The 12,247-nt window shown below is 51.4% G+C and overlaps 1 protein-coding gene across 5 annotated transcripts in view; it reads left to right on the plus strand.

The window, feature by feature from the left end:
* kank1a (KN motif and ankyrin repeat domains 1a) overlaps nt 1-12,247 on the plus strand; it is a 198,621-nt gene that overhangs the window by 161,209 nt on the left and 25,165 nt on the right. For all 5 annotated transcript variants that reach the window (XM_082961593.1, XM_082961594.1, XM_082961595.1 and 2 more), the window contains 2 exons: nt 5,337-5,483; nt 11,778-11,877. In XM_082961593.1, the coding sequence (XP_082817719.1) occupies nt 5,337-5,483; nt 11,778-11,877 (247 nt within the window). The remainder of the gene's footprint in view (nt 1-5,336; nt 5,484-11,777; nt 11,878-12,247) is intronic.

Raw genomic sequence — 12,247 nt, forward strand, 5'->3', positions numbered from 1 at the left:
AATGATGTAAATGTAAATGTAAATGTTGTATTCTGGGGTATTTTGACACTATTGGATCAGTGACATATCTGTGATATATGAACAACATAAAGTGAACAGCCGAGGTGTTAAGTATCCTTTAGGGTTTCAGAGCCCTAGATGAACAGGCAGAACCAGCATAGGACTCAACGGACACTTGTTGTTTCCGTCTAAAAGCTACAACTGATTCATAACCCTTCTCTGTTATGTAACGCTGGAACGGTAGCCTGGTAACCATGTGCTGGGCACTCATTTCTAGCAGCTACTTGGTACCACTTGGGTGTGTGGTAGAAGTGTACATACATGTCTGCTGTTGCACATAATCAGCCCACTTCTCCCTAATGCTTGTTCACCTCGCTGCTTATATGGACTCAGCTGAGTATTAAAATAGTGTTGGTGAATTCTAGAAGCAGGACATTCCAGTGGTAGTTGATCAGATGACGCTGAAGCCAAGTCTCTCACTGCTTCCAGTTCAGTAGCTTCATGGAACCAGACAGACGGTCTCTGGAAGCAGATCAGAGGAACTAGTCAGGTGTTCTACTCCTTGAAGACTCGTCCTGTGTCCTGTTGTACTCTTTAACTGCCTCCTCTGAACACTTTTAAAAACAGACTCTTGCTTTAGTATTTGAGCGTCGTCCTCAGCTATTCTAGTTTTCGTGTGTCCCCTTCTGTCTATATCTGTCCTCGTCCTGTGTCCCCTTCTGTCTATATGTGTCCTCTTCCTGTGTCCCCTTCTGTCCTCGTCCTGTGTCCCCTTCTGTCTATATATGTCCTCGTCCTGTGTCCCCATCTGTCTATAAATGTCCTCTTCCTGTGTCCCCTTCTGTCTATATCTGTCCTCGTCTTGTGTCCCCTTCTGTCTATATCTGTCCTCGTCCTGTGTCCCCTTCTGTCTATATCTGTCCTCGTCCTGTGTCCCCTTCTGTCTATATCTGTCCTCGTCCTGTGTCCCCTTCTGTCTATATCTGTCCTCGTCCTGTGTCCCCTTCTGTCTATATCTGTCCTCTTCCTGTGTCCCCTTCTGTCTATATCTGTCCTCGTCCTGTCCCCTTCTGTCTATATCTGTCCTCTTCCTGTGTCCCCTTCTGTCTATATCTGTCCTCGTCCTGTGTCCCCATCTGTCTATATCTGTCCTCGTCCTGTGTCCCCTTCTGTCTATATCTGTCCTCGTCCTGTGTCCCCTTCTGTCTATATCTGTCCTCTTCCTGTGTCCCCTTCTTCTGTCTATATCTGTCCTCGTCTTGTGTCCCCTTCTGTCTATATCTGTCCTCGTCCTGTGTCCCCTTCTTCTGTCTATATCTGTCCTCGTCTTGTGTCCCCTTTTGTCTATATCTGTCCTCGTCCTGTGTCCCCTTCTGTCCTCTTCCTGTGTCCCCTTCTTCTGTCTATATCTGTCCTCGTCCTGTGTCCCCTTCTGTCTATATCTGTCCTCGTCCTGTGTCCCCTTCTGTCTATATCTGTCCTCTTCCTGTGTCCCCTTCTGTCTATATCTGTCCTCTTCCTGTGTCCCCTTCTGTCTATATCTGTCCTCTTCCTGTGTCCCCTTCTGTCTATATCTGTCCTCTTCCTGTGTCCCCTTCTGTCTATATCTGTCCTCTTCCTGTGTCCCCTTCTGTCTATATCTGTCCTCGTCCTGTGTCCCCTTCTGTCTATATCTGTCCTCTTCCTGTGTCCCCTTCTGTCTATATCTGTCCTCGTCCTGTGTCCCCTTCTGTCTATATATGTCCTCTTCCTGTGTCCCCTTCTGTCCTCTTCCTGTGTCCCCTTCTTCTGTCTATATATGTCCTCTTCCTGTGTCCCCTTCTGTCCTCCTCCTGTGTCCCCTTCTTCTGTCTATATCTGTCCTCTTCCTGTGTCCCCTTCTGTCTATATCTGTCCTCTTCCTGTGTCCCCTTCTGTCTATATATGTCCTCTTCCTGTGTCCCCTTCTGTCCTCTTCCTGTGTCCCCTTCTTCTGTCTATATATGTCCTCTTCCTGTGACCCCTTCTGTCCTCTTCCTGTGTCCCCTTCTTCTGTCTATATCTGTCCTCGTCTTGTGTCCCCTTCTGTCTATATCTGTCCTCTTCCTGTGTCCCCTTCTTCTGTCTATATCTGTCCTCTTCCTGTGTCCCCTTCTGTCTATATATGTCCTCTTCCTGTGGCCCCTTCTGTCCTCTTCCTGTGTCCCCTTCTGTCTATATCTGTCCTTGTCCTGTGTCCCTTTCTGTCTATATCTGTCCTCGTCCTGTGTCTCCTTCTGTCTATATCTGTCCTCTTCCTGTGTCCCCTTCTGTCTATATCTGTCCTCGTCCTGTGTCCCCTTCTGTCTATATCTGTCCTCTTCCTGTGTCCCCTTCTGTCTATATCTGTCCTCGTCCTGTGTCCCCTTCTGTCTATATCTGTCCTCGTCCTGTGTCCCCTTCTGTCTATATCTGTCCTCGTCCTGTGTCCCCTTCTGTCTATATCTGTCCTCGTCCTGTGTCCCCTTCTGTCTATATCTGTCCTCTTCCTGTGTCCCCTTCTGTCTATATCTGTCCTCGTCCTGTGTCCCCTTCTGTCTATATCTGTCCTCTTCCTGTGTCCCCTTCTGTCTATATCTGTCCTCTTCCTGTGTCCCCTTCTGTCTATATCTGTCCTCGTCCTGTGTCCCCTTCTGTCTATATCTGTCCTCTTCCTGTGTCCCCTTCTGTCTATATCTGTCCTCGTCCTGTGTCCCCTCCTGTCTATATCTGTCCTCGTCCTGTGTCCCCTTCTTCTGTCTATATCTGTCCTCGTCCTGTGTCCCCTTCTTCTGTCTATATCTGTCCTCGTCCTGTGTACCCTTCTGTCTATATCTGTCCTCGTCCTGTGTCCCCTTCTGTCTATATCTGTCCTCGGCCTGTGTCCCCTTCTGTCTATATCTGTCCTCGTCCTGTGTCCCCTTCTTCTGTCTATATCTGTCCTCCTCCTGTGTCCCCTTCTGTCTATATCTGTCCTCTTCCTGTGGCCCCTTCTGTCCTCTTCCTGTGTCCCCTTCTTCTGTCTATATCTGTCCTCGTCCTGTGTCCCCTTCTGTCTATATCTGTCCTCGTCCTGTGTCCCCTTCTGTCTATATCTGTCCTCTTCCTGTGACCCCTTCTGTCTATATCTGTCCTCTTCCTGTGTCCCCTTCTGTCTATATCTGTCCTCTTCCTGTGTCCCCTTCTTCTGTCTATATCTGTCCTCTGCCTGTGTCCCCTTCTGTCTATATCTGTCCTCTTCCTGTGTCCCCTTCTGTCTATATCTGTCCTCTTCCTGTGTCCCCTTCTGTCTATATCTGTCCTCTTCCTGTGTCCCCTTCTGTCCTCTTCCTGTGTCCCCTTCTTCTGTCTATATCTGTCCTCGTCTTGTGTCCCCTTCTGTCTATATCTGTCCTCTTCCTGTGTCCCCTTCTTCTGTCTATATCTGTCCTCTTCCTGTGTCCCCTTCTGTCTATATATGTCCTCTTCCTGTGGCCCCTTCTGTCCTCTTCCTGTGTCCCCTTCTGTCTATATCTGTCCTTGTCCTGTGTCCCCTTCTGTCTATATCTGTCCTCGTCCTGTGTCCCCTTCTGTCTATATCTGTCCTCTTCCTGTGTCCCCTTCTGTCTATATCTGTCCTCGTCCTGTGTCCCCTTCTGTCTATATCTGTCCTCTTCCTGTGTCCCCTTCTGTCTATATCTGTCCTCGTCCTGTGTCCCCTTCTGTCTATATCTGTCCTCGTCCTGTGTCCCCTTCTGTCTATATCTGTCCTCGTCCTGTGTCCCCTTCTGTCTATATCTGTCCTCTTCCTGTGTCCCCTTCTGTCTATATCTGTCCTCGTCCTGTGTCCCCTTCTGTCTATATCTGTCCTCTTCCTGTGTCCCCTTCTGTCTATATCTGTCCTCTTCCTGTGTCCCCTTCTTCTGTCTATATCTGTCCTCTTTCTGTGTCCCCTTCTTCTGTCTATATCTGTCCTCGTCCTGTGTCCCCTCCTGTCTATATCTGTCCTCGTCCTGTGTCCCCTTCTTCTGTCTATATCTGTCCTCGTCCTGTGTCCCCTTCTTCTGTCTATATCTGTCCTCGTCCTGTGTCCCCTTCTGTCTATATCTGTCCTCGTCCTGTGTCCCCTTCTGTCTATATCTGTCCTCTTCCTGTGTCCCCTTCTTCTGTCTATATCTGTCCTCTTCCTGTGTCCCCTTCTGTCTATATATGTCCTCTTCCTGTGGCCCCTTCTGTCCTCTTCCTGTGTCCCCTTCTGTCTATATCTGTCCTTGTCCTGTGTCCCCTTCTGTCTATATCTGTCCTCGTCCTGTGTCCCCTTCTGTCTATATCTGTCCTCTTCCTGTGTCCCCTTCTGTCTATATCTGTCCTCGTCCTGTGTCCCCTTCTGTCTATATCTGTCCTCTTCCTGTGTCCCCTTCTGTCTATATCTGTCCTCGTCCTGTGTCCCCTTCTGTCTATATCTGTCCTCGTCCTGTGTCCCCTTCTGTCTATATCTGTCCTCGTCCTGTGTCCCCTTCTGTCTATATCTGTCCTCTTCCTGTGTCCCCTTCTGTCTATATCTGTCCTCGTCCTGTGTCCCCTTCTGTCTATATCTGTCCTCTTCCTGTGTCCCCTTCTGTCTATATCTGTCCTCTTCCTGTGTCCCCTTCTTCTGTCTATATCTGTCCTCTTTCTGTGTCCCCTTCTTCTGTCTATATCTGTCCACGTCCTGTGTCCCCTCCTGTCTATATCTGTCCTCGTCCTGTGTCCCCTTCTTCTGTCTATATCTGTCCTCGTCCTGTGTCCCCTTCTTCTGTCTATATCTGTCCTCGTCCTGTGTCCCCTTCTGTCTATATCTGTCCTCGTCCTGTGTCCCCTTCTGTCTATATCTGTCCTCGGCCTGTGTCCCCTTCTGTCTATATCTGTCCTCGTCCTGTGTCCCCTTCTTCTGTCTATATCTGTCCTCTTCCTGTGTCCCCTTCTGTCTATATCTGTCCTCTTCCTGTGGCCCCTTCTGTCCTCTTCCTGTGTCCCCTTCTTCTGTCTATATCTGTCCTCGTCCTGTGTCCCCTTCTGTCTATATCTGTCCTCGTCCTGTGTCCCCTTCTGTCTATATCTGTCCTCTTCCTGTGACCCCTTCTGTCTATATCTGTCCTCTTCCTGTGTCCCCTTCTGTCTATATCTGTCCTCTTCCTGTGTCCCCTTCTTCTGTCTATATCTGTCCTCTGCCTGTGTCCCCTTCTGTCTATATCTGTCCTCTTCCTGTGTCCCCTTCTGTCTATATCTGTCCTCTTCCTGTGTCCCCTTCTGTCTATATCTGTCCTCTTCCTGTGTCCACTTCTGTATCTGACTCCTCCACTCTTCTGTGATTGGTCCAGATCGAGGTCAGCTGCAGGTGTCCAGTGAAGTCATCCAGAGTTCAGAGGTCAGCCAGACGGAGATAGTGTCACATGACCCCAGGTCCCCGCCCAGCCCGGCCACGCTGAAGCACCGTATGAACCAGCAGATGTCCAGCGCCTTGAACGGTATGGAACTACTACCAATCTGGCAACACAGAACTACTACTAATCTGGCAACACACTCTTACACACACAATACATTACTCCTACGGCTGGACTGGCCTCTCAATCTGGCAACAATTCTCAGGCACAGAACTACACTGTGTCCTACTACTGTTGGAAAACACCAACAGCCCATTTATAATGTTTGAGATAGCTGGAGCTGTAGGACTAGTTACCCTGCCACACAGGGGCTAGCTGGAGCTGTAGGACTAGTTACCCTGCCACACATGGGCTAGCTGGAGCTGTAGGACTAGTTACCCTGCCACACAGGGGCTAGCTGGAGCTGTAGGACTAGTTACCCTGCCACACATGGGCTAGCTGGAGCTGTAGGACTAGTTACCCTGCCACACAGACACAGGTACTAGCTGGAGCTGTAGGACTAGTTACCCTGCCACACAGGGGCTAGCTGGAGCTGTAGGACTGGTTACCCTGCCACACAGACACAGGGGCTAGCTGGAGCTGTAGGACTAGTTACCCTGCCACACAGACACAGGGGCTAGCTGGAGCTGTAGGACTAGTTACCCTGCCACACAGACACAGGGGCTAGCTGGAGCTGTAGGACTAGTTACCCTGCCACACAGACACGGGCTAGCTGGAGCTGTAGGACTAGTTACCCTGCCACACAGGGGCTAGCTGGAGCTGTAGGACTAGTTACCCTGCCACACAGGGGCTAGCTGGAGCTGTAGGACTAGTTACCCTGCCACACAGGGGCTAGCTGGAGCTGTAGGACTAGTTACCCTGCCACACAGACACATGGGCTAGCTGGAGCTGTAGGACTAGTTTCCCTGCCACACAGGGGCTAGCTGGAGCTGTAGGACTAGTTACCCTGCCAGACAGACACTGGGGTTAGCTGGAGCTGTAGGACTAGTTACCCTGCCACACAGGGGCTAGCTGGAGCTGTAGGACTACTTACCCTGCCACACAGACACAGGGGCTAGCTGGAGCTGTAGGACTAGTTACCCTGCCACACAGACACAGGGGCTAGCTGGAGCTGTAGGACTAGTTACCCTGCCACACAGACACAGGGGTTAGCTGGAGCTGTAGGACTAGTTACCCTGCCACACAGACACAGGGGTTAACTGGAGCTGTAGGACTAGTTACCCTGCCACACAGACACAGGGGCTATCTGGAGCTGTAGGACTAGTTACCCTGCCACACGGGCTAGCTGGAGCTGTAGGACTAGTTACCCTGCCACACATGGGCTAGCTGGAGCTGTAGGACTAGTTACCCTGCCACACAGACACAGGGGCTAGCTGGAGCTGTAGGACTAGTTACCCTGCCACACAGACACAGGGGCTAGTTGGAGCTGTAGGACTAGTTACCCTGCCACACAGGGGCTAGCTGGAGCTGTAGGACTACTTACCCTGCCACACAGACACAGGGGCTAGCTGGAGCTGTAGGACTAGTTACCCTGCCACACAGACACAGGGGTTAGCTGGAGCTGTAGGACTAGTTACCCTGCCACACAGACACAGGGGTTAACTGGAGCTGTAGGACTAGTTACCCTGCCACACAGACACAGGGGCTATCTGGAGCTGTAGGACTAGTTACCCTGCCACACAGGGCCTAGCTGGAGTTGTAGGACTAGTTACCCTGCCACACAGGGATAGCTGGAGCTGTAGGACTAGTTACCCTGCCACACAGACACAGGGGTTAACTGGAGCTGTAGGACTAGTTACCCTGCCACACAGGGGCTAGCTGGAGCTGTAGGACTAGTTACCCTGCCACACATGGGCTAGCTGGAGCTGTAGGACTAGTTACCCTGCCACACAGACACAGGGGCTAGCTGGAGCTGTAGGACTAGTTACCCTGCCACACAGACACAGGGGCTAGTTGGAGCTGTAGGACTAGTTACCCTGCCACACAGGGGCTAGCTGGAGGTGTAGGACTACTTACCCTGCCACACAGACACAGGGGCTAGCTGGAGCTGTAGGACTAGTTACCCTGCCACACAGACACAGGGGCTAGCTGGAGCTGTAGGACTAGTTACCCTGCCACACAGACACAGGGGCTAGCTGGAGCTGTAGGACTAGTTACCCTGCCACACAGACACAGGGGCTAGCTGGAGCTGTAGGACTAGTTACCCTGCCACACAGACACAGGGGTTAGCTGGAGCTGTAGGACTAGTTACCCTGCCACACAGACACAGGGGTTAACTGGAGCTGTAGGACTAGTTACCCTGCCACACAGACACAGGGGCTATCTGGAGCTGTAGGACTAGTTACCCTGCCACACAGGGCCTAGCTGGAGTTGTAGGACTAGTTACCCTGCCACACAGGGGATAGCTGGAGCTGTAGGACTAGTTACCCTGCCACACAGACACAGGGGTTAACTGGAGCTGTAGGACTAGTTACCCTGCCACACAGGGGCTAGCTGGAGCTGTAGGACTAGTTACCCTGCCACACAGGGGCTAGCTGGAGCTGTAGGACTAGTTACCCTGCCACACATGGGCTAGCTGGAGCTGTAGGACTAGTTACCCTGCCACACAGACACAGGGGCTAGCTGGAGCTGTAGGACTAGTTACCCTGCCACACAGACACAGGGGCTAGTTGGAGCTGTAGGACTAGTTACCCTGCCACACATGGGCTAGCTGGAGCTGTAGGACTAGTTACCCTGCCACACAGACACAGGGGCTAGCTGGAGCTGTAGGACAAGTTACCCTGCCACACAGGGGCTAGCTGGAGCTGTAGGACTAGTTCCCCTGCCACACAGGGGCTAGCTGGAGCTGTAGGACTAGTTACCCTGCCACACAGACACAGGGGCTAGCTGGAGCTGTAGGACTAGTTACCCTGCCACACAGGGGCTAGCTGGAGCTGTAGGACTAGTTACCCTGCCACACAGACACAGGGGCTAGCTGGAGCTGTAGGACTAGTTACCCTGCCACACAGACACAGGGGCTAGCTGGAGCTGTTGGACTAGTTACCCTGCCACACAGGGGCTAGCTGGAGCTGTAGGACTAGTTACCCTGCCACACAGGGGCTAGCTGGAGCCGTAGGACTAGTTACCCTGCCACACAGGGGCTAGCTGGAGTTGTAGGACTAGTTACCCTGCCACACAGACACAGGGGCTAGCTGGAGCTAGCTGGAGCTGTAGGAGCTGGAGCTGCTGGAGCTGTTGACACAGGGGCTAGCTGGAGCTGTAGGACTAGTTACCCTGCCACACAGGGGCTAGCTGGAGCTGTAGGACTAGTTACCCTGCCACACAGACACAGGGGCTAGCTGGAGCTGTAGGACTAGTTACCATGCCACACAGGGGCTAGCTGGAGCTGTAGGACTAGTTACCCTGTCACACAGACACAGGGGCTAGCTGGAGCTGTAGGACTAGTTACCCTGCCACACAGGGGCTAGCTGGAGCTGTAGGACTAGTTACCCTGCCACACAGGGGCTAGCTGGAGCTGTAGAGCTAGTTACCCTGCCACACAGGGGCTAGCTGGAGCTGTAGGACTAGTTACCCTGCCACACAGGGGCTAGCTGGAGCTGTAGGACTAGTTACCCTGCCACACAGGGGCTAGCTGAAGCTGTAGGACTAGTTACCCTGCCACACAGGGGCTAGCTGGAGCTGTAGGACTAGTTACCCTGCCACACAGACACAGGGGCTAGCTGGAGCTGTAGGACTAGTTGCCCTGCCACACAGACACAGGGGCTAGCTGGAGCTGTAGGACTAGTTACCCTGCCACACAGACACAGGGGCTAGCTGGAGCTGTAGGACTAGTTACCCTGCCACACAGGGGCTAGCTGGAGCTGTAGGACTAGTTAATCTGCTACACAGACACAGACACTAGCTGGAGCTGTAGGACTAGTTACCCTGCCACACAGGAGCTAGCTGGAGCTGTAGGACTAGTTACCCTGCTACACAGACACAGGGGCTAGCTGGAGTTGTAGGACTATTTACCCTGCCACACAGGGGCTAGCTGGAGCTGTAGGACTAGTTACCCTGCCACACAGACACAGGAGCTAGCTGGAGCCGTAGGACTAGTTACCCTGCCACACAGGGGCTAGCTGGAGCTATAGGACTAGTTACCCTGCTACACAGACACAGGGGCTTCATTACTTTCCACAAATCTAAAATCTTTGGATTGATGGATGAAATGAAATCAAACTTTATTTTGGTCACATGCTTCGTAAACAACAGGTGTAGACAATAACCGGCTGATAAAATGCCATGACTGACACAGCCCTAGTCGGGGCTGTATGTGAAATGGATCGGGTACAGGGTGTCTGGGATAATGGTGTTTATGTGAGCCATGACCAGCTTTTCAAATCACTTCATGGCTACAGACGTGAGTGCTACGGGTCTGTAGTCATTTAGCCATGTTACCTTTGTGTTCTTGGGTACAGGCACTATGGTGGTCTGCTTAAAACATGTTGGTATTACAGAGTCGGACAGGGAGAGGTTGAAAATGTTAGTGAAGACACTTGCCAGTTGGTCAGCGCATACATGGGCTAGTGGGAGTTTCAACCATGTGCCCAAGAAAGCCAAGGTAAATTTCCTAAATGATTACCGACACATAGCACTCACGTCTGTAGCCATGAAGTGCTTTGAAAGGCTGGTCATGGCTCACATAAATACCATTATCCCAGAAACCCTAGACCCACTCCAATTTGCATACCGCCCCAACAGATCCACAGATGATGGAATCTCTATTGCACTCCACACTGCCCTTTTCCCACCTGGAGAGAAGGAACACCTATGTGAGAATGCTTTTCATTGACGACAGTTCAGCGTTCAGCACCATAGTGCCCTCAAAGCTCATCAATAAGCTAAGGATCCTGGGACTAAACACCTTCCTCTGCAACTGGATCCTGGACTTCCTGACGGGCCGCCCCCAGGTGGTAAGGGTAGGTAACAACACTTCCGCCATGCTGATCCTCAACACAGGGGCCCCTCAGGGGTGCGTGCTCAGTCCCTTCCTGTACTCTCTGTTCACCCACGACTGCATGGCCAGGCACGACTCCAACACCATCATTATGTTTGCTGACGACACAACAGTGGTAGGCCTGATCACCGACAACGATGAGACAGCCAACAGGGAAGAGGTCAGAGAACTGGCAGTGTGTTGTCAGGACAACAACCTCTCCCTCAATCGGAGCAAGACAAAGGAGATGATCATGGACTACAGGAAAAGGAGGGCCGAACACACCCCCATTCACATCGACGGGGCTGTAGTGGAGCGGGTTGAGAGCTTCAAGTTCCTTGGTGTCCACATCACCAACGAACTATCATGGTCCAAGCACACCAAGACAGTCGTGAAGAGGGCATGACAAAACCTATTCCCCCTCAGGAGACTGAAAAAATTTGGCATGGATCCTCAGATCCTGAGAAAGTTCTACAGCTGCACCATATGATCTATGCATAGTCCCTTTACAAATGACCTGGACTAACCTGTACCCCCGCACATTAACTCGGTATCATATATAGCCTCGTTATTGTTATGTAATGTTCTTGTGTTACTTTTTTATTTGATTGGATTTTTTTTACTTTAGTTTATTTAGTAAATATTTTCTTAACTCTATTTCTTGAACCGTATTGTTGGTTAAGGGCTCATGAGTAAGCATTTCACGGGAAAGTCTACACCTGTTGTATTCGGCGCATGTGACTAATAACATTTGATTTGATTTGACATGGGTCCTTTTGTTCGATGTATCAGGGATCATGAACAATATAGGTGGCATACCGTACATTCATGTCCTCCAGATTCATATGTTCATTAATAAGTGTTGTCTCCTCCCTTTCATCCCTCCCTCCCTCCCTCATTCCCTCTCTCATTCCCTCTCTCATTCCCTCCCTCATTCCCTCGCTCCCTCCCTCATTTCCTCCCTCCCGCCCTCATTCCCTCCCTCCCGCCCTCATTCCCTCCCTCCCTCATTCCCTCCCTCCCTCATTCCCTCGCTCCCTCCCTCATTTCCTCCCTCCCTCTCTCCCTCCCTCCCCCATTCTCTCCCTCTCTCCCTCCCTCATTCCCTCTCTCCCTCCCTCCCTCATTCTCTCCCTCCCTCCCTCCCTCATTCCCTCCCTCCCTCATTCCCTCGCTCCCTCCCTCATTTCCTCGCTCCCTCCCTCATTCCCTCGCTCCCTCCCTCATTCCCTCGCTCCCTCCCTCATTTCCTCGCTCCCTCCCTCATTCCCTCCCTCCCTCATTTCCTCCCTCCCTCCCTCATTTCCTCCCTCCCTCCCTCATTCCCTCCCTCCCTCATTCCCTCGCTCCCTCCCTCATTTCCTCGCTCTCTCCCTCATTCCCCTCCCTCACCTCCCTCCCAGGTGGTAAGAGCTCTCTGAAGTCCATCATGAAGAAGAAAGATGGCCGCCAGGGTTCTTTGGGAACCAAGAAGAACCTACAGTTTGTAGGAGTCAATGGAGGGTCAGTCAGTGGTCTGCAGGATGTAGTTATTACCACAGGCGCTAGACCAGTGCTATTCAACGTCGGGGTTGACAGAAATTCTGTAGGAAAAAAATTGGGGTCCCTGCTGAAAAAGTTTGAATACCACTGGTCTAGAGACTGTGATTAGAAATGTTCAATGCAAACAGCAAATAGTAGAACCATTTTGAATGTGTATCTCTGTAGTGAGTCTGTATCAGTAGAGCCATTTTGAATGTGTATCTCTGTAGTGAGTCTGTATCAGTGGAGCCATTTTGAATGTGTATCTCTGTAGTGAGTCTCTGTAGCTATTTAAAAAAACAATAATCATGGACCACAATGGAAATAAGTTGGCGACTTTTGCAATCCCGGT

This window comes from Salmo salar, chromosome 15, assembly GCF_965601325.2.
Source record: "Salmo salar chromosome 15, fSalSal1, whole genome shotgun sequence".
NCBI lineage: Eukaryota > Metazoa > Chordata > Actinopteri > Salmoniformes > Salmonidae > Salmo > Salmo salar.